Source organism: Ictalurus furcatus, chromosome 5 (assembly GCF_023375685.1).
Source record: "Ictalurus furcatus strain D&B chromosome 5, Billie_1.0, whole genome shotgun sequence".
Taxonomy (NCBI): Eukaryota; Metazoa; Chordata; class Actinopteri; order Siluriformes; family Ictaluridae; genus Ictalurus; species Ictalurus furcatus.
In genome coordinates, this window is record NC_071259.1 from 24181728 (window position 1) to 24204673 (window position 22946).

Below are 22946 nucleotides of genomic sequence, written 5' to 3' on the forward strand. Positions count from 1 at the left end.
TTTCAATACATGGAATTTATTGCGTACATGAAAATGGTCATGTTGATGCACTACATGTTGATGCAATACAGTTTAATGCTGTACTGTGTGCGTGTGCTGTCGTGTCCAAACGATTCCTCCTAATGAGATTCTTTCTCTCAGTTTGCTAAGCTTGTTCACATCACACAAATAAGCTCCCTGCACCTGTCTCTCCTTTTATCTGCTTCGCTTCACGTTTTCTCACTCTCTGTCTACACAAACAAAGAACGTCAACATTTTACTAGTTACAAGATTACAGGACAGACTGAAATAACAAAGGGTGTGTATGTGGGGGTAATATTTAAACTCGCTTTACGAGCCTGTGTTACTGTTCTCATTTGACTAATCATGCCAGGCTTAGTAACAAAGTCCACAGTAACAAATAATCCATACACAAAAATATACAACCCTGTGGGCAGTGGAGCTTTTTTAAGGATCGCTATGGGCTGTGTGTGTGTGTTAGTGTATTATTATGAGTCCAATATGTCTCATTTCAGTCTGTGTCCAAGACACCCACAGCCGAGAATAATCACGAACACACACAGAGGATGACTTCTGCTGGTGTATCCTGCATGTGTTTAAATGTATGAACGGTGCTAAGTGAGTATGAGGATGAGGCATTCCAATGATGAGAAATATTAAACAAATCCTGACACTGAAACACATACGTGTCTTGCATTCTTGATAGTTGATCTATCCTGTCACATGCACGCCCGTTTATTTGTCTAAAGGACAAGACAAGGTGCTTTTCACTGTGCCATGACTTTATCTAGGATCAGCATAATGAAAAGTGCAGCTCTAACCAACACAACCAGCAGAGTACAGTCTGGAATGTGCGGACTCTGTGGGTGCGGTGATGAACCTGCATCCTGAACCCTGGCCATGAACCTGAAAAAAGCAAAAAATGGTCTGTAGCATGGGACACCCAGGGGAGTGTGGATGCATGAAAAGCGAGAGCAGCTGGGCCCCAAAAACGAGACAGAAAGCAAATGAGTAGCGTTTGAATTGAGGAAGCGGATGAGTGGGCACAGAATGGAGGGAGGATGAAAAGAGCGAATGGAAAAGGTTAAATGGGAACCGAATGGACAGAGAGGAAGCAGATAAGATGGTACAACCCAGGCCTGAACAGAGGAAGAGGAAGCAGAGGAAAAGAATGAGCAGGGGCCAACCGGAGGCTTATAAAGTGAGATTAATGGAGGCTAAATCCCAAACTGGGAGGCGAGACAAAGAGGATGAGGGGGGTGCATTGGAGGGAGAGAAAGTGAAATAAATGGGAGACTGAATCTGAAATAGAGAGAGAAAAGATGCATGAGTAAAGGCTGAGTTGAGAGAGAGAGAGAGAGCGAGAGAGAGTGAACGTGGAGGATTTGAAGGGTTCACCCATGTGCTACAGCCTCAGAACTGCTTTGCTTGCACAGATGATGAAGGACTTTTGTCCCAAAAAACACTGTTTCTCTGGAAAGAGCTGGCCAATTTGTATCGCACTTGTTTTCTCTAAATGCACGCATGTAACTGTGACCTATTTACGTTCATATACAAGTACATCACGTCTCCATGTCCATTTGAAAATAAAAATCAACACGATTCATTCTCTCTTGCTGGAGATATTTGTGAAAAACTGTTTTTCTAATATTAGTTTTGGACAGAGTTTTCAAACACGGAAATCTGTGCAGTTGTCGAAACAAAACAACAACAACAACAACAACAACAACAACAACAAAAAGATCATGTCTATGTAATCCATCAATTACGGTGCTTACTTATAGGTTATTGCTCTGAGTGCGTTTCTCTGCCATGTGTCAAATAGATTTACTGTATTTACTTAATATTTTCCAAGCCACCCTCATAGCTACAGTATGTCACATTTATAATGGTTTAGCATTGAGTTTTCCTTATGTACATGTAGGTTTACAGTGTTTTTAAGTGGTTTCAATTTGGTTTCTATGAAAATACTGTATACAGTACTCTCTGATGATATCAGTAAATTTGCAACTGATAAAAGAAACAAATGCATTATGCTATATAGCAAGTAAGAAGTCTGTCATTTAAATAATTGTTAAGCTCAAACCAAAAAACGTTTCAATTGCACCAGCTTCCCCCAGCTACATTTCATTTTCACTACATCCACTATTACTGAAGTAAACAGCAGTTACTTCCTGGATTCTTCTAAGATTTCCATAGGTAATCTAATTTTTTTTCTCTCTCTGATGAACTATACTCCTGTTCTACACACCTTTCACACACAATGAACTATCAGTGAAACATTGACCAGACCAGACCGGGCAATCGAAGCTTGACTTTATAGGACATGTGTCGAAACGCTACCCTACAGCACTTTTTAATGAGCTCAGAAACAAACAATAGCACTCGGCATGTGACTCAAATTGAGTCATTTCCTCATTCACTTTCTAATTCTGCTTTTCAGTATAATATTCATTTCAGAAGAAGACAGCTAATTTGTGGGAAGATATATACTGCAATCCTCAGAAATACATGATATTTCAGACTTTTACAGTGAGTTTGTAGAATTTAAAGGAAACCTCCACACTGAACACTGAGCAAGCGTTTCATCTGGTATTTTTTTCTACTGTAATGATGCAACATGTACACAACATCCGTTACCTATGTCTGGCCACGCCTCCATCTTTTCCCCTTCAAAGCCACAAGCGATACTATCATCAATCGGCAATCAGTCCCTCCAGGATTTCGTGGCCGCAGAAATTACCGCAAACTCAAGCAAACTCTGCAATATTCAGAGGAGCTTTCAATTTATCAATATTAGAGCAGATTTTTGCCAAGATGCGTCATGTGATGTCATCACAGCACGCATTCAGCCAAAGCCCTCTTCAATTCACATGTGTCAAACATGAGTACAGCTAAAACTAACTTTTTTTTTTTTTTTTACTAATTTACCAACAAACATCACTGTGAAAGACCATGCAAAACAATTTTGTGCAATTGCAACTCCACAAGTTGGATCGCAAATTTAAAAAAAAAGCCACAGCATAATCAAGCATTTTTGGCTGCAAGAATCATAAAAAACTCTCAGCGAAATCCTGTATGGACTGGGCAATAGTTAGGGGGCATGAGAGGATGATGGTATATTACACACGACCTCACAAGCCTAGTTAACGGTTTCCTGCTGATAAGTGGAGCCAGTGGGAATTAGAACTTGCTTCCACTCTTCCTAACGAGAGTGATGCAGCAGCGCTTTATTCCTTTAGTCTGTCCAGCTCTCTCACCTCCTCAGCTCCAATAGATAAGATTCCAATTTTTCAATTTTCATGCTAATACTGCCATCAATGGCATCATGCTTGTCATCTCATAGCCCGCTAACTAGCTGAGCCGAGTCACTGCTATAACTTTGTTGAACTATATATGTACCATTGCATTCTTAAACCTTCAGTCTAACATTTATCTCCACGTATTTACATTGGTGTTCTCATTAGTACGACATTAAACACTCTTGGAAAATGGTGAGCGAGAAAAGAAGCTCGTTCTAATTCATTTCGTTACCACTCATACAGTACTTGTAATCATTTCTCACTCTTTTAAACTCCATTATAACTGAGCTAACAGTAACAACGTCCTCCTGTGGCGTCAGCACGGCACACAATTTCTCACAGAAATAATACGGCAAAGAACAAGTACAGCATCAAACAAAAAATTAGCACCAGAATGACTAAACAAATTTCACATATTTTAATATAAACATATTTAATGTATCAGGGTGGATTTTCCCTTTAATACCTACATTAAAATTTTAGTGATAAACATTAGCACTTGTGTTAGTTTTGGTTGCAATCACAGGCTGAATGAACTGGGCGTGCCGCTGTCTGGACGGTGGTAATTTATAATCTCAGACCATCATGAGATCACTGTTTATTTTTCTTATGCTGAATGTAAAGCATTAGTCCACATCACTGCAGCAAATTACTGCTCAAATACTACTCCAGGGAATAGAGCTATTCTCTTTTTTCCTCTGTCTGACCGCTTCTGGTGCTTTTATAGGTCCTATTTCTGAGGTCAAAGAGATAGAAAAGAAAAAAGAAAGAGGGAGGAAAATGAAGTATGGGAGGAAAACAGAGAGCAGAGAGAGAAAGCGATTGAATGAGTAAAGCTCCATTAGGAGGCTACCTTACATTTTGACTCAGAGCTGGAAGACTTGGAGATCTTATGGAGATTTTATGGAGATGCCAGTGATCCTGACCCTTTCTGCTCTCCGGACCTGCCTGATCCATTGTGATGCCCTACCTCTGGATGGAGCTCTCATCAACTGGAGGCTACAGCCTGGAGATTGCTTAGGTTGGCACCACTTGAAGTTCCATGGAAATAGTTTTGTACCTCAATTCCACATGGACATTCTCACTGTGGTTGCTGGGACTACGGTTGCTACTATGGCCTTAGGACTGCAATTACCACATACAATTTTGCATTCAAGTGTCCTTAAGTGAACAGTGGACTAGTTCAACAAACAGACTTCATATAAAAACATAATGAACTTCCCTTTACTTTCACACTATGCGTTGTTACCCAGATGAGGATGGGCTCCCTTCTGAGACTGGTTCCTCTCAAGATTTCTTCCTCATATCACCTTCGGGAGTTTTTCCTTGCCACCGTCGCCAACGGCTTGCTCAACAGGGATAAATTCACACATTTAAAATCTGTATCCTGTGTTTATATGTTTCTGTAAAGCAGCTTTGAGACAATGTCCATTGTTAAAAGCGCTAGGCTATACAAATAAAATTGAATTGAATTGAATTGAATCTAGTGTGACCCCTTCTCTGTATTTCTCTCCCTTTATATATGAGTGTGTGTGAATGCGGGAGAAAAAGAATGAGAAAATAACAGTTGTGGAAATGACAGAGGTGGAGGAGTGAATTAGAAAGCAAGGAGGCGAGTACAGACACGTCCACTGACAGAGCCATGGGAGAGTAGTGGCTTTCACAGTCCCACAGATTTAAAAACACACACAAAGTCCATTACACACTGCCTGAAATGAGTAGCTGTTCAGTCTGCATGGGTCTAATTCTCAAGTGAACTCATCAAAGCTATCATGTTTTCAGACCAAGGAAGGAATTTAAGGTGTGGGTTTCTCAACATGGCTATTAATAATGCAAATGCAGCTGCACATGAAATCTCCATGTTTTATGGCAATGAACAGTAATTTAATGTGAATAAATATACAGTAGCTTAACACAGACCTACAATTTCCTGACTGTATTACTCAAGTAAACTCTTGGCCTGTGTGTGTGTGTGCATGTGTGTATGTGTGTATGTGTGTGTGTGTGTGTGTGTGTGTGTGTGTGTGTGTGTGAGGGAAATGAGGTCCGGAGACCTCGTAACACGGCTTAATATAGTCTTTAGCAGTTCCAACATGACCTCATCCAGCAATACACACCTCATAGCCTTAACATACCACATACTATTAGGATTACCACACTGGAAAATAAAGCTCCCTCAGATCTCAGCAGGCATATAAATGTATACGACATTATACTGTTGATGTTCAGATTTCAACACTTCAGACCATGCTCTTACACTACACCTACACACTGCTTTTTATAAATAGTCACGCACAAGTCCAGTCTCAGACCATGTTCAGCAAGATAAGTGTATTCTCGTTAAGTGCGCTAGATATCAAAAATGATATTAAATATTTATCATGGTTTATAAAGCCTTGGCATGACGAATTTAGAAATCATTTAGTATTGGTACCCTGTAAGAGAATGGGCAAAATAATTGTCTAAAAGTTATATACTCTGATTATTAAAGAAAATAATTACTTTTCCTATAACAAAAACATTTGTATTCATTTTTGTATTATATAGTGCAATATATCTTATCTAAAATTACTGACCACCTAAAGAATCTTTAACTACTCAAAAACCCATAATCGGAGTCCTGACATATATTCTACCATATTCTTACAACTGCATACAGTATGTTTCCTATTTTTTTCCTATATTTACTGAATGTTTTAAAATAAAGCACTAAATAATAATCCGGGACATTAAATTATGTTAAATTATCGCAAACAAATCTATCTTAGAAAATAAATAAATCTAATAAAAGTTGCTCTCAGTCTCTCAGTCTACAGGAACTCTATTTTACTCAATATTTGTTTATATAACTCAATATTTGATCTATTTCTATTACCTGTTTTCTTTGGGGTATAAATATAACGGTGCATACATATAAAGTTCTTTGTTGGTTGCCACAAAGTTGGAAGCACATAACTGTATAGGATGTCTTTGTATGTATGTGATGGTCATGTGTACACAAACCTTTGGCCACATTAGTGTATATATATACTAGAGATACCAGTTTTTCTTTCCAATACAATACAAATATTGAAACTTTGAGTATCACCCGATATCAATACCCACCCAATAAACTACTAAGCTTTACATTTTTTTAACTAAAGCAATTCACAATTAAACTATTTCATACAATAATATTGCATTACCTCATAAATATAATAAAAGCAATCTCCACAAATACATTTCTTTTCCAAATCCAGTTCCAATCTTTGCTATTTGTTCTGGGACCCAATATCTGATATGTTTTCTCTGATATCTGATCCACAATTTGTGGCTAGGGTTGGCCTAATATGGATACTGGGTATCAGATTGGTACCATTACAATAAACAAAGGCCATAATAAAAATGTTTTAAAAATTCAAGAATTTGCATGGAGGAGGACGGAAGAGGACACATAACCACTGTTCATCATATCACATTTTCATGAAGGGTGCCAATAATTCTGGACTTGGTTGTACAGCTGAACTGCACACACACACAATACTGTCTACATTCCTATCATTTAACACTTAATAATATTGTTCAGCACAATTACATTTGAAATGAATCTAATTTGGAGTTGAAGGTTAGGTGAGTGTAGCTGTTCTTGTATGAGATGCTCTGCCAGACACACTTTTGTCAGTACATGTTTTTTGTTGATGGTGTGGTTAATGGGAGAGCTGGGTGTGTTGGTGCTGTCGGAGACCAACTGGCTGAAAAGAAGTCAACACTCAACCCACACATTCAGAGACACACACGCTTGCATTCCAGGTCTTTCAGCGCTGAGAAATGCCCCATTTTGCCCTCAGAGTGTTCCATGCCAAAAGCCACAGAAAACGATACAATATAACCATGACCAAACATGGAGTTTGCAAGTAAATGTTTCCCTCTTCCTGTATTCATCTCCTTTTGATTGCTCTCTCTCACACATTCTCTCGCTCGCGTTCTTCCTCTCTCCAGCTACAAATAGTGTACCGAAGCACTACAATACTTCCACGCCAATCAAAGCACAAACCAGTCCTTTCTCCCTACTGGACTCTTAGCTTTCCTTTTTAGGATATCTTTAAATGCAATATCTCAAAGGACAGATCTACTTCCAGTATAAAGAAACATCGTCATACTAGCGTAAACAATCTGTTTGTTTGGACGTCGTTTGTACCATTTCAGGTTTCTAACGGCTGCAGGAACAAAAGCTGTTGGCTCAATCTACTTGACTCCCAGGATTCCATACCTTTTAGGGCAACACCATGGAAACATAATAACAGGATAAGAAAAGAGTTTTGGTTTCAGATCTCCACAAGCCCTAGATTATCATTATGCTTTCTAATTTATACCACAGCGCCTTTGAATGCTCAACTCTGATTGGTCATAAGGTGTTGAATCATTTACTGTAAGAGGAGCTAACAGTAGTTCTGGCTGCAAGGTTGATATTTATGAGCTCATTAAGGGACAATATTGTGAGTAATCGTTGATATGTTTTTTTGTGAGGAGTTGTTTATGTATTGTTTTGTGAGGAGGTTTTTTTTTTTTTTTGCCATTTTTGGAAGGAGTTTCCAGTGTCAGTTTTTTTGTAACAGTGACAGTTAAAGCTGACATATCAGTGTAACGTGTAAGTGATAACAGGAACTTGTTTTACAGAAACTGCACAACAGTAAATATAATTATAAATGAGCAAAAAACTATAATAATTGGCAAACTGCTCTGGTACAAAAAAAAAAGAGTAAAACACTTTGGGGTGTGCTGTTTTTGGAAAAGGCCACATCACACCACCCTGTGTGAATATTATCCTATTTTATTCCAATTTTTATTGACCAGTCGATATGGACCTCAGCCTGTTTGGATTTATAAGATCTATATCATTGATTAATCTAAAGATTCTCTAATTGGTTTGGACTACTTATCTGTGGCACTAAGGTCAGGTCACACACACTAACTGCATCCGCTTGCTAAAAACAAGCAAAAGAATTCCCAGAATGGCACACTGGGAGGGCAGGAAACCATGCCTAACAGGAAACAGAGGAGAGCATAGATCCAGCATGAGACCACTGGACACAGACACTATTACACACTCGTACACATACAGTACACACATACCATCCAGAACTCCATCAGGGCTGAAATTCTCCAGAGCATTCTGGGTTTCTGAATGTCTCTACTGTGAGAAGTGGCCTTTTAGGCCTGACTCGGGACAATAAAACAGTAATCTAACTCTCACATACACACAAATGCACTGCTTCCTCCGGCATGGTGGTAGAAGCAGGGCTTAAAAGAAAAGCACAGTCTCCAGGCGGAGAGAAAACCCCAGTGAATAGCACAACTTGCACTAATAAAGGATTTTGTGTGTGTGTGTGTGTGTGTGTGTGTATGTGTGTGTAAGGGAAACAGCAGTAGTGTACTGTGACTGGGGGCTTAAAGGCAACTCCCTCACTCTGATTGATAATAAACTCAACACACAGGCCCAGTGTTTCAATAGTGCCACTGCCAAGCACTTATTTAACTGCCTGATATATATATATATAAAAAACTAATAACCACTGTAACTGTAGCAATAATAACAACCTCTGAGTGTAAGTGTGTGTACATTCAAGTGTTGGAACAAGTATAGTTCATCATTTTGTCATTATCATCCATCACAAATTCTCAGATTACAGACGAGCCGTGTGTAAGCGTCCTTTCCTGCATGCTTGTTTTCACACATCAGTCACACATCTCTCTCAACTCATATGTCTTCAATGGGTGGACCTGCTTGCACGCTGTGAGGCTTTCTAGAACGAAATGTGAACTCTTCCTGGGATAGTGTTTCCTCTCTAAATGGGCCTTAAGAAAAAACATGTAGCTTTTCACCGAGACAGTACACTGTAACACAATATCAATAATACTGTACTGCTTTAATACAAGAACACAACAAGGAGATGAACAATAATAATGACCCATGCCAAGTGAGCCACAAGTTTTCAGTCTCAGCCTTTTTATATCAGGTATGATTTCAGCCTTAGCACTTCTATATGAATTTGTCACTTGTCTTCAGTTACCACCTAACTTATAAATACACACATTGACCATTTTACCAGTACATCTATTATTAGTGTGGCAGATTGTAAAAACCCTTCACATGGTCAAACTTTTGAAAGATGTTTCTATGTTGAATCTATCTCAACCTCAGGTAAATGTCTAGCTATTTAAAGTCTAGTTACCCCCAACTGTGAAAGGGGAACTATTAGGCCATATATCCCTTTCTAACTACACAACAGCTTGATCAAAACATGACATTCACTGTGCAAGGAAATCATACTTAGCTAGCAATTTTTAAAAAATCTTAAGTTTTTTACTGCTGTTTTTGTTACGATGGTTTCTTTAAGTAGAAGTGCCAAAGTATAAAACCCAAAAACTTTTTTGGGCTGTTTGCCAGAATTCAGCCACAGTGACCTTTGATGAGATTTCCCAGACCACCACACAAATATGAATATAATTAGGGGCTATAGCCCATTTGTTAAAATGCACAATTTGTTACTATGCCCTCCTGCAAAACAAATGGGCTACAGTCAGTAACTGTGCACATACATTACATTAGCTTTACCTTATAAAGTGGCCAATGAGTGTAGTTACAAGGTAACTGTACCTAATCAAATGGAAATTGAAACTATGAATACAATATAAGATATTTCCATCAGGAGGTGTGATGCAGGTGTGGCTTCTATGACTGTTCATCCTAGTGAGCGAGATATAGCCTCTGTACCTTTAAGTCCCAGTGAAAAAGATATGGCCCCTGTGCCTGTCAGTCCAAGTGCAGAGATATGGCCTCTATGCCTGTCAGTCCTAGTGACAGAGTTATGGCCTCTATACCTGTTATTCCCACTGACAGATGAATGGTCTCTATGCCTGTTTGTCCCAGTGACAGAGGTATGGCTGTTAGTCCTAGTGAAGAAGGTCTGACCTCTGTGCCTATTAGTCCTAGCAACAGAGGTATGGCCTCTATGCCTGTGAGTCCTCGTGACTTTGGCATGGCCCTTCAGGTCTGTTAGTCCCTGTGAAAAAGGTGTTTCCTTCATGTCTGTTAGTCCAAGTGAAGGAGGGCTTGACATCTTCGTCTGATCCCGGTGAAGAATGGTAAATAGTAAATTGTCTGAACTTATATAGTGCCTTTTAACCTTAATGGTTCTACAAAGCGCTTTACACTGTTTCTCATTCACCCATTCACACACACTCACACATCTTGCCAGGCAAGGTGCAACCCTGCCATCAGAAGCAACTTGGGATTCAGTGTCTTGCCCAAGGACACTTTGGAATGTGGTGTCATGTGAGCCGGGAATCGAACCACCAAGCCCGCGAATAGTGGACAACCCGCTCTACCACCTGAGCCACAGCCGCCCAAAATAAGGTGTGGCCTCTATGCCTGTTAGTTGTAGTGACAGAGGTCTGGCCTCTGGCCTTAGGTCTAATGCAGGTGGCATGTCCTCCAATTCCTCAAAGCTAAAGGTATTTGAGGCAAAACTGATTCCCATTTTACCACATGATAGCAGATATTTTGACACATCCTATCCACATAGGGGACTTTGAACAAAAAACACACAAACACACTTGGTTATGTGTTTGGCCTGTTTCACTTGGTTGTACGTCTGCATGTCTATTCTGCTGTTTTGTTTCTATTGAGGTGGTTCATCCTCTAAAACACTCTGCTCCACCATTCAGTTCTCCTCCTTTTACACTTGTACATGATCCAGTCCAGCATGCAGCTCCTATCACATTGTCCTGTCAGTCTTCTATGTTAGGAAAGTGAGGACAGTATCTTTTTGATGTTGGGGATTTAATTATTCCTTTTTTATATTGTGTTGCTGCGTTTTCCCTTATTTAATAATATTTAATAGCAAATTTGTTGCAAGTACTATACTGAGCGTGTAAAGAAGCACTGGAAAGAGGAAGTGCCTGTCATGTTCTGATATGGTATTGTTTGTCTATGCTTTTGTTTTGTTATAGACATGTTTTGTCTTTCCGTTGTTTGTCTGGAAGCCATTACTGGTGTCATTCTGTAACGACTATTCTGTAAAGGCATACTTGCCTTTCTTCACCACACCCCTACACTTACACACTCATACAGGCACAACAATATCAGTGCAGTCCAACCTAGACCTGCATTGTTTAGAACTGCAATACTGGGGTCTTCTTTCCTGAGCATGTTCGTGGGGGTTGCCGGAATCCCAGCATGCCCTCTGCTTCGATAAGCAGGCAGCCGTAAAACAGGCAGGGGGTGTGTTTCGGGGTTAAAATCCTAATGAGGCCTTCTCTGATCTCCATGTATCCTGCTCTGTCATTATCACTGCCTTCACCCTCCCGCTGTACCACGTACAAACAGTATTAAACACACACACTTACATGCACACAAGGGACTTTGTGTGCATTACAGCACTGAGTTCCCAATTCTTTCTGGTTTGAGTCTATTAAGCAGCTGTGATTTAAATTCTGTGCATGATGAAACATCAAATGAAATGGAAACATGGAGAATTAGCGTAATGCAAAAACGTCCAGGCTCAATTGCGCAGAGACAAATTAAGACAAAAGAACAATTTCTGCTAAATGACAATAAGCATATGCATTATGCATGTGAGAACAAGAAAAATGAAGAAAGTGTTAAACAGTCACTACTTTGTATGATTTTTTTTTTTTGGTGCAAAATACAGATCAGCAGCTCCAGCTTTCAGAAATCAGCCTTTGTTTTGACACAACGTGTCACTGAGTGTGTGCATAAGAGCTATGATCCGACACACATGGCTGTAAAGGTGCTGGCAGTCTGCTACAGTGCTCTGAACACACTCTGATGTGATTTCCTACACTAAGCATGTGTGTGTCATTTACAGGAATAGCACTGCTTGCTATTGTTCTCTGCTCTGCTGATTTCCTGAGTGACACACACACAAAGCATGTTTCCTTCTATTTCCAAACGTACTTCGGTGATCATAGTGATGTGTACTACACGATATATATAACTATTTAATGTTCTCGCAGATGGATGAGCTGCAGTGATAGTTCCCAAGTTTTAATACTGATACAGCACAGAGCTGTCACTCTAGGAGGATGCAAAAGTAAGGAATACAACATGCAGGGTTATGCTCTTATAGGAAAATAATCATCTATGGGGTGGTATGATGTAGCATCTCCCCAAAGTTGATTATTTTCTAGTAATATTTTCTAATATATTCCTCTTATAAACACAAAACTTGCCAAAGCTAACTATTTGTATTTGTTAAAGAATGACATGTCATGTCTTTTATCCACTTCCATTCATCCATTAACATCCATGAGTATCCAAGTCCTGTTATGCCTTATTCTGTAGCATTTATAAACATTTGTTCTCTCTTTTTTCTCATGCAGCTTGTCATGTTTTCCAGGAAACTGCAAAGCCCTCCATCCTGAAGAGTTTCCCATGATGGAAAACCTCTGACTGTTACAAAGCACTGACACTGGAGACTCCTTCCAAAAACAATATATAAACATTTTCTTACAAAAAGCAATTATATACCAACAACTACAGATGTGTGTATATATATATATATATATATATATATATATATATATATTTTTTTTAAATAAAATATTGCATATCAACAGTTCACCATATCGACATTTCTTACAAATCTATATTTGGAAAGTCCATCATACAAGACCCCGTGTGAGTTCGTTTTACATAAATAATAACATATTAGAATGAGTGGATATATAAACCATATAATATAAACCTTGCAGCCGGCACTAGTGTTCGAGCTGCTGTTATAGAACATTCATCAAACTCAAAAACTCTAGTAATCACAAGCAGATGTACAACTGCTGTCAGTATCTGGGTGCTTGAATATTTGTCACAGGTGAGTTTTGAATGCATTTGTTTATCTCTTGGGTGTGTGCATGTGTGTGTTTGCAGTCCTTACCTTGAGAGTGTGTATGACAAGGTCCTGAGCCTCCAGCTCTCCCTCCAGTATGCTCAGCAGCATTAGCAGCTCTGCTTTACTCAGAGTCTCAACATCCATCCTGCTGGGCTGCAACACACAAAAATAAATGCCTCGATGTATCAATGAATCTCCATGTCATTTGTGCCTGCTATGTGCACATACCACAAACACACACAGTTTTAAATATAGAAACATTTTATTTAATTATTTTGACGGCATCTTTGCTGTACAGCATTTCTGTGCATGTGCCTAAAATTTTGCAAAGTACTGTATGTATATATAACTGAGTAATAATGGAGAATTGGATGTTTAACAGCAGAAATGGGCAATATGATGATTTTAGATTATAAACAATTAAAATGACTCCATGATCTGTCTTTATAGAGATGGTGAGCACAATGATACTAAACACATTGTTGTCTGTTGCACTGAAAATGCTCAGATATGGAAAATATTTTTTGAACTAGTCTGTACTCTATTCGTTTCTCCCCGACAGACACACAAACAAAACGAAAATAACGATTTGCTCATCGTTTTGTAAATAAAATCTAATAATGAAATAATATCTAATGCTATGCCTACATCTAAACCTAACACTAACTCTAATCTCAGTAACTGTAAGGCAGTCCATCCAGAATTTCACAGAGTTTTTTGTGATCGTTGCAGCCCAAAATGCTTTCGCAGAGATGTTTGTTGGTAAATGAGACCTTTTAGTTGTACTCATGTTCAACGCATGTGAATTGCTGAATGCATGTTGTGATGACATCACATGACGTGTCTTGGCTAAAATCTGTGGAAAATCTGTGGTAATTTTGAAAAAATGCCTCAGAATATTGCGGAGTTTGGTTGATTTTGCATTAATCACAAAATCACAAAATCCTTGAGGGACTAGTAAGGAAAACATTTGGCTTGGTTAGCTGCAGTTTTTGTATAATAGCAGTTTTCATTATGGGGACTAGCCAAATGTCCTTACAGGGTCAGAACCGTCAAGATTTTCCTATCCTTTTAAAAATATAAAAACATACCCGCACACACAGACACACACAAACACACACTGGTGTTCACTATTTCTGTTTTGTGGCTTGGCTAGATATGGAAACCTATTAACATATCTAAAGCATGGGTGTCTGCTACAGCCCAACTATACACACACACACACACACACACAAGAACTTTGCATGCAATGTGTATAGACACCATTATTAAATGCTTCTCAGTTGTTGATGGAAAGTGTGTATCCTATAACCACAATGTTGACCCTACACTGCTCACATTAATGTTGTTTTTAAAAAAAACATATTTAAAAACATATTTGTTTTAGTATTGTTCTTTTTATTCTTGTGTTTTTTTTACATAGTGGAGCAGACAATCATAGAGGACAGATCTGACCATAAGACTTCCCTGACTGGAAAGCTGCTCATTTACCATCTCGAAATGCTTATTATGAGACACCGAGAGTTCATGAGGGTTCCAAATGGTACTTGTCTTGGCTTTTTACAGTTCTCCAGCTATGCATTTGTAATGACTACAAAATGACCATGTGACCTTACTGCGGCTTAGAAAAACACAGAGGAGTGGAATATGCGGTGATGGCCTCAGCCTGTTGGCACAAATCCCTCTGCTCAGACACACACCAATCTCACGTGACATCACGACCAAGACAAGCATCAGAGCCACAATAACTCCACAAATCAAAATATTTTAAACAGGTCTAGATCCGAATCTACAGGACAAACAATTTGTCTTGTACATAGCACTTACTCAGTCCTTCAAAACTGAATCCACAGCTTTTATGAGTCTGAACTCCTGACTCTGCCTTGCATCATCGCTGCTACACCGGTCAGCCTAAACAAACACTCAAGGTAGCGATAACATCTGGATTCTTTCCAGTACGCCTTGCGGTTTTCCTCACTAATAATGAGTCATGTTGACTCAGATATGCAGGGAGAGTACAAAACTCTCCAGAGTTTCCACTGTATGATGATATCATGTCCAGATTCTATTAACACCCACACGCTCACCATGTGTGTAAGTTTGTTTTATTTTCAAACAGACCCTTTTTCCAAGGCTTTTTTGGTGTTCCATAGACACTAAGACATAATTCTCCAGTCAGGTTAATAAGACAGAAGGGTTCAGAAATATTTTTCATGTTCTGTTCAATTACCCTGCCAGACTGGTCTCTTAATAGACATAACTTAAAAGTTGTTTATGTTGCAATGTCTGAGTTCATAGCACTCATAAAAATACTCACACTGGAATCTGGTTCTGTGTTTCCACAAGTTTCATTCTTTGGCTGCTTTCACATGTGCAGTGTTTATTCCCTTTGAATAGAACACCGATGTGTTTTCTCTCACAGTATGGCTTGTTTGGAGATGTGAGAACAGCAATCACAGTTGGGTGCAGACCGCAATCAAAAATACACATTTGGTTCACAATCGAACCGCACTGGAGGTCACTTGGGACGGTCTGAAACTGAGGTGGTCTTGATCAAACACGTGTTCAAATGTTCGACTGATGGAAGTGAACCAAACATTTATTTTGGGTAGCAGCATTTTTCACATACCCCTCACTGAAGAACCAAAAATCTAGACCAGCGGTCACCAACCCTGTTTCTGGAGATCTATTTTCCTGAAGACTTTAGCTCCAACCATAATCGTGCCCACCTGACCATCTAATCGTTGCCTTAAGACGTTCTTGATCAACTAAAGCAGGTGTGTTAGATTTTGGTTAGGGTTAGAAACCTACAGGAAGGTAGATCTCAAGGAAGAGGGTTGGTGACCACTGCTGTAAAGGGTGGAGTCTGACTCAATCAAGCTCCTCCTATGTAGGTGGAGTTGAACCAAATGTCCAGGTGGTGGAGACAACTCAGTTTGTTTCAGGCAGGATAAGTGTGTTTGTTGTTCAGTGTTGTACAGTATGATGGAGGACCCAAAAAATTTCCCGAATTGTCCGTGATGTGATAAACGTGTCCCAGCCTTTCTCCCATTCTTGGAAACATTCCCTGTAGTCATATTTTGTCATCATGTCTAGAGCCTCCTGTGTTTTTTTTCTGGATTTCTTCCACAGTTGAGAATCTTTTCCCCTTAAGTCTCATTTTTAATTTCAGGAACAAAAAGAAGTCACAAGAAGCGAGATCTGGTGAATGTGATGGATGTGAAGTGATAAGGACAGTGTTTCCTTAGTTGACAACACAGTGTATGCAGGTGCATTGGTGTGGTGCAAGATCCAGTTCTGGGTGCACCACTTCTCCAGATCTTTCCTTGTGATACTTTCCCGTAAACACCTAAGCTTCTATGTAAAATCAGCCTATTCAAATTCCGTGAATTTCTGGGCCCCACTTTGTATCTCTTCTGTTAGGGTTAGTGGTTAAGTTTAGGGTTATAGGAGGAGTTGGATCAGGTCCAGCTCCATGCCCTAGGCTTGGTTCTGCAAAGAGAACTATCTCGCATTTGTTTATAGATGTGAGCTGCTAAACTGACCTGTGAGGGACAAACTTCCCAGGACAGAGCTGTAGCAATGCCATGTGCTCTGGATATTTCAAAAACAGAAAATAAATACTGGGTGTGATACACAGAACGTTTTAAACTCGATATTGATATAATTATGTCATTATTTATTTAGTGACAGCTCCATGTTCTTGGTGCTCAGGTGATTTTTACATGCACCTGGCAAAGGTTTGTTTGCAAATTCATCACTGGATATCTGACCAATGAATCAAAGAGTTTTACGAGTACACTTTCAAATTTCAAACAAACCAAAAATATCAATTCCGCTCTGATTCAGCATCGGCATTAATAGATGAATAAGTGTGAAATCACCCTTAGAACAACCCTGTGTGTGAAAACAGTCCTGGGTGTGAGTGTGTCAGCTCTGCTCATATCTATAAGCAAACAAAACCAGCTCAAAGGATTAATCACTCACCCAAACACTTTGACATGACATTACATGACTATTTATAATAAAACCATAGTTACAGAAAGTAGTAATAAAAATCACAGCTCTTTCTTTCCTTTACTGCATTTTCATTTGCTTTTGAATATTATGTTTACTCAAATGACATCATTGCCTCACAATTCTGATAGCAATAGTGGCGATTTGTGGTATAAGCACTGGTACAAAATCATTCCAAAAATGCACACAGAGAAAATCTCAATGCTTTACAGGCAGGACGTGTATATGAATAAAAGGATGGTGAAGGATTTTATTGGAACTGCTTTCCATTTCTTGATCAAACCACTGACCACAACAGATCATTACCACTACAGTTAGTCTCTCTCTCTCTCTCTCTCTCTCTCTCTCACACACACACACATACACACACACACACACACACACACACACAATTTAGAACTTCCCCACTCCTTTTGAAACATCTTATTCAATGACTATTTAAAGACAGGGGTGTCTATGCCAAAAAAATCCTATGATGCATATGCAGCATTTTTAGATGCTGTAAATAAGCTAGCAAAAGCCTGAGAAAGAAATGATGGCATTCCTACAGATTTCACTGTAAGTGCTTGAAAGAAAAAAAAAAAAGCAGTTCCTCCCTGAGGGCAAAACCGTTGAGGTGCTGAAAAGTGCTGCATAGCCAAGTGATCAATCAAAACTGAGCTCCTCTGCTGTGCAATGCTGCAACAAACAGAGGAATAACAATGCTCCTCTTGCTAAGTACTGCAATTACAGGTTGAAAAATTGGCAAAAATATCATTTCACAATGGTGACACGTTGGGTAGCACTGCTTAGTCAGAGTTCCACTGGTTTGATCCTGAACTCAGGTTAGTGTCTGTGTGGATTTTCAAATGTTCTGTCCATGCTCATGTTGGCTTCTTCTGGATTTCTCCAGTTTCCCCTAACCTCCCAAAAACTTACTGGCTAGTGCTGAATAAGTGCAGGAACATACCCTTACTGAGCACTTTATTAGGTGTACACCTACTCATTCATGCAATTATCTAATCAGCCAATCGTGTGGCAGCAGTGCAGTGCATAAAATCATGAATGTACAGGCCAGCAGCATTGGGTAATGTTCACATCATCCATCAGAATTGGGAAAAATGTGATTTTGTCATGTGTCAGTGATTTTGTCCATGACATGATTGTTGGTGCCAGATGGGCTGGTTTGAGTATTTCTATAATTTCTGATCTCTTGGGATTTTCATGCACAGTAGTCTTTAAATTTACACAGAATGGTGCAATAAAGAAATAATATCCAGTGAACGGAAGTTCTGCAGAAGGAAACACCTTGTTGATGAGAGAGGTCAATGCAGAATGGCCAGACTGGTTTGAGCTGACAGAAAAGCTACAGTAACTCAGATAACCACTCTGTACAATTGTAGTGAGCAGAAAAGCATCGCAGAATGCCCAACATGGCAGATGGACTACAACATCAGAAGACCACGTCAGGTTTCACTCCTGTCAACCAAGAACAGAAAGCTGAGGCTGAAGTGCAGGCTCCACAAAAACTGGACAGTTGAAGACTGGAAAAACATAGCCTGGTCTGATGAATCTCGATTTCTGCTGAGGCTCACAGATGGTAGGGTCAGAATTTGGCGCCAACTGCATGAATCCATGGACCCAACGTGCCTCGTGTCAACAGTCCAGGCTGGTGGAGGTTGGGTAATGGTGTGGGGAATGATCTCTTGGCACACTTTGGGCTTGTTAACATGAATCAATCATTGCTTGAATGCCACAGCCTATTTGAGTACTGCTGTCCATCTTCTATTGGCTACTTCCAGCATGATAAAGCACCATGTCACAAAGCAAAAGTCATCACAAACTGGTTTCATGAACATGACAATGAGTTTAGACAAGACAAGTTGCATTTTTTGTCTCATCAACTTCAAGTGAGAGAAAAAAGACAGGCTGGCAAGGGAACAACTGTTTATAGCTGCCATAGCAGAAGTGATAACAGGAACTAACTACTTTAGTTGTGTGGACGTTCCACAATATTATAACTAACAGTGAAAGGAATAAGAAGTATCAAACAGTTTGAGAAATGCTGCTATTGGATAAATAGTCAACCACCATGTCATGCTATGTAAGATTTTTGAAATTATTTCATCACCCAACAGGGTTTAATTGCTTGCTCAGTGATGCTGTGAGTTGATGTGATACCATCGCAGGGCATTTTAAGCTAATTACCACCATACATTATGTACCCAGTAATGTCACCCGCCTGCTGCAGAGCATAATTATTATTTAACGAACCACGTCCTTCTCGACATTGTGCCATCAGCACAGAGGGGTTCCAGTTTTCCTGCAGATGCTCAGCCATGTGACAGCTTTTCAGAGATGCTGTAAAATTCAATGAAACTGGCTAAATTTGCCTACTAGTCTACCACGTCAACGTTTCCTCTGAATCGAAATCCACTTTCTATGCCGGTAATGAAAATAAGTGCTATAAATGACTTCTGTGAGGAGGCGTGCACAAGCCAAAGAGTGTCACATCAAACCACAAACCACAAGCTTCTTTTCACTACGTCTACGCTTATCTAATGAGAAATTCCCGTAAAGCCAGGCAGTGAGAACGTAAATGCTGAAAATGCTTCACATACACCAACAGGACATTGACTAAGCTTCAGGATTCTATTCAGATGGAGATTATGCACATAAAAACAAAAGAGAAATGCAACTACTTTAAAAACAGATTTATATCTAATCACTTAACCTACTTCCGGAAGTCTGAGATGCTTTTTATCCACGTTATACGGGTGTAAATACATCTGTCTCTCCATGCCACACATCCAGAATCCCACACATGCTCAATGAATGGCAAAGCTGGAAAATTAAAAAAATGTTAGCCAAATTTTTTTTTATTAAATGGCATGTTTGTGTTGCAGCAACCATCTTATTCATAAATAAATGAAATGATCACACTCGAATCAGTCTGACTCTATGTCTATATCTTTTCTATGGTTATATGGATAATATCTTATCAGAACACAATCCATACAAGACCCATGAAATGTCCAACACACAGGGTGTGTTCATGGGTGTGTTTATGTAAAACACTATATGGGTTATCATAGGAATCATAGGAATTTACCTCCTCATAGAAGCATCAAATATTAACAAAACCTGACTCTAGAGCCTAATAAACAACCATGAAGCCCCTGCTTATTAAACTGATTTGGGACCAGCATACATCCTATTACTGCTATTTAGCATGCCAAGCAGTAGAAACAAAACAAGAATTAAAACGTAAATAATAAATGACTTTTTTTTTGTGCTTGGGTTAATTTCTGTGTGGAGTTTCACATGCTCTTCCTGTATCCATATGAGTTTCCTCAGGGTTCTCTTGCTTCCTTCCATCTCCCAAAAACATGCGTGTAGGTGGATTCACTACGCTAAATTGACTCTAGTGAATAAGTGTGTGAACGTGTGATAGACTGGCATCCCATCCAGGGTGTATTCCCCCCTCGCACCCAGTGTTCCCGGGATAGACTCAGGACCCACTGCAACCATGACCAGAATGAAGATGAATGATGAGCGAATAATAAATGACACTTCCACTACACGTTTCGTTCTCTGCAAGCGCAATACACAAAATACTGTATTATAACAATCTGACCTCTAATGGTCCACTCTTAACCTTTCAACCTCGTATCATGGCACATAGGCTCAAAGGCAATGGTCTTAATGGGTGTACATTTACATATGAGCTCACCCATTAATCACAGAGCTCTCAGTATTAAAAACAGTTCAAATAATAGATGTAAAGTTAACAATGACTCTGTATGACATGGTTGTCATAACACAGTGAGACAGAAAGTGCTCTAACGGGACTGACTACATTTTTGCACGTGAGAGGACATGACAGTGTGCCATCAGCACGCCTAATCACACAGGATTCTAGAAGTCTATTGAAAAGCAGGAAGCAAAGGTTTACCTATGTACCTGCTTGGCGTGCATGGCAGAAGCTGTGAATATTTTGAAAATGGTAATTACTTCTAATTAAAGGTAATGATCATTCCAATGTGTGCTTTTAAATTGCATGCCTTTAATAGAGTCAATGCATAGCTACTGTACACACCTATTAACAAGAGATGTTAAACCTACTCAAGATCCAAATAATATCTCGAATCACAGGGTTTACTGGCAGGAGGTCTGCAGGGATTACAAGACATTTAGGCTGCCTTCAAGAGCGCATGTTATGTCAAAAATAATAAATACTATACTATTCAGTAGAGTAGTAAGAATCTATGTTGAATAGTAACTGTGCAGTGTTATTATACAAAGACAATGCTACTTCAACATGCATGTAAACCGAGGTAAACATTACAGACAGACTGTGCTGTGGTTTGTAAGCGGTAGGTAATATCATAATGAACTGTTCTCAGGAATGGCACATGCCTCATCTCATCGGATCTGCCTCTCCTTATCCTCATTTTATCCGCACATCGCAACTCTCACACTTATAACAATCCACTCACCTTCATACGCTCCAAAAGTGGTTCATTAATTCCCCAAATATTCCCGCAATTAATTAAAGTATCAACTGTCCTGTTATAAACTGTACGGTACAGCAATCCCTGCGGAAAAATGGACTTACGGTCGGTGACAAAGTAACAAACCAATAGAGAGCGGGACGACAGCAGGCAACAGCCAATAGTAGAAGGGATAGAGCTGTAAGGGGGCGGAGCCAAAGATCCGTCTGCTGTAGCCGCCTCTTTGTCTGCAGTGTCTTGAAGGAAAACGTGATTTATTTTTTATATACACGTGAATTTCACATTTTTTAAAGTATTCAACTTTAATTATTTAATGTCAGTGCACGTGGGCCATATCTTTAAGTCAATATTCTTCTTATGTATTATTGTATATGATCGAAATAGTATCAGACGTTATTATAAACAATGCTTCTTCATAGGTAGCCTACAACACTTGACAACACTTCTTTCTGATACACTATAATTTACACAGTATTTTTTTTATGTGAATAAAAAAAACATAAAAGACAATAACAAAGAAGACAATAATAGAAAATAATAATAATAATAATAATGATAATAATAATGATAATAATAATAATACCTGATTTGAGGGAAGGTGTTTTGTTTAATTGGTATTCTTGCGCCACCTTGTGGAATTGAACGCTTCAGATATCATGTTCCAGGAATGGGAAAATATACAGTACAGAAGTGATGACTATATATATATCGCTGTATATCTGATCTTTGGCTCCGCCCCCTATCTATCTATCTATCTATCTATCTATCTATCTATCTATATATATATATATATATATATATATATATATATATATATATATATTTCACTGTATCTGACATATTACACCTCTCTGTTCTTATGAAGCTAACCGCTCTCCCTCCTTATCATCTTTACTATCCTCTAGTCTTTGAGATGTTCCACTGTCAATTAATTAATAAAGTATGTTAATATTTTTTAATTTTTTTATTTTATTTTTTTTACCCCAAAATGACAACATTATTATTGAGGAAACAACCTGAGCAATACACTTGAGGACTGACCAATTTAATAGACAATATTTTTAATGCAGTAGCCTATAGAAAGTTATGATATTGGACATTTTGTTTATGTAACAATCCATAGTTTAAACTGATAACCATAATGAAGTTATAAGTAAAATTTCTCTAAAAGGTAAACCACTATAAACAAAGCACCCTGATGAAATGTGGCATGCTTGCTGTGTGATTGTTGATTAGTTGCCATT

General features: G+C 39.0%; 1 protein-coding gene across 2 annotated transcripts in view; it reads right to left on the bottom strand.

Annotated features, from left to right (window-relative positions):
• Positions 1-21927, bottom strand: part of cttnbp2nlb (CTTNBP2 N-terminal like b) — a 36564-nt gene extending 14637 nt beyond the window's left edge. The window contains exons 1-2 of one of the 2 annotated variants that reach the window (XM_053625354.1): positions 21688-21927; positions 13238-13345 (exon numbers count right to left, since the gene is read on the bottom strand). In XM_053625354.1, the coding sequence (XP_053481329.1) occupies positions 13238-13345; positions 21688-21693 (114 nt within the window). In that variant the 5' untranslated portion in view covers positions 21694-21927. The other variant, XM_053625353.1, reaches the window with a different exon arrangement.
• Positions 21928-22946: the final 1019 nt, after the last annotated feature.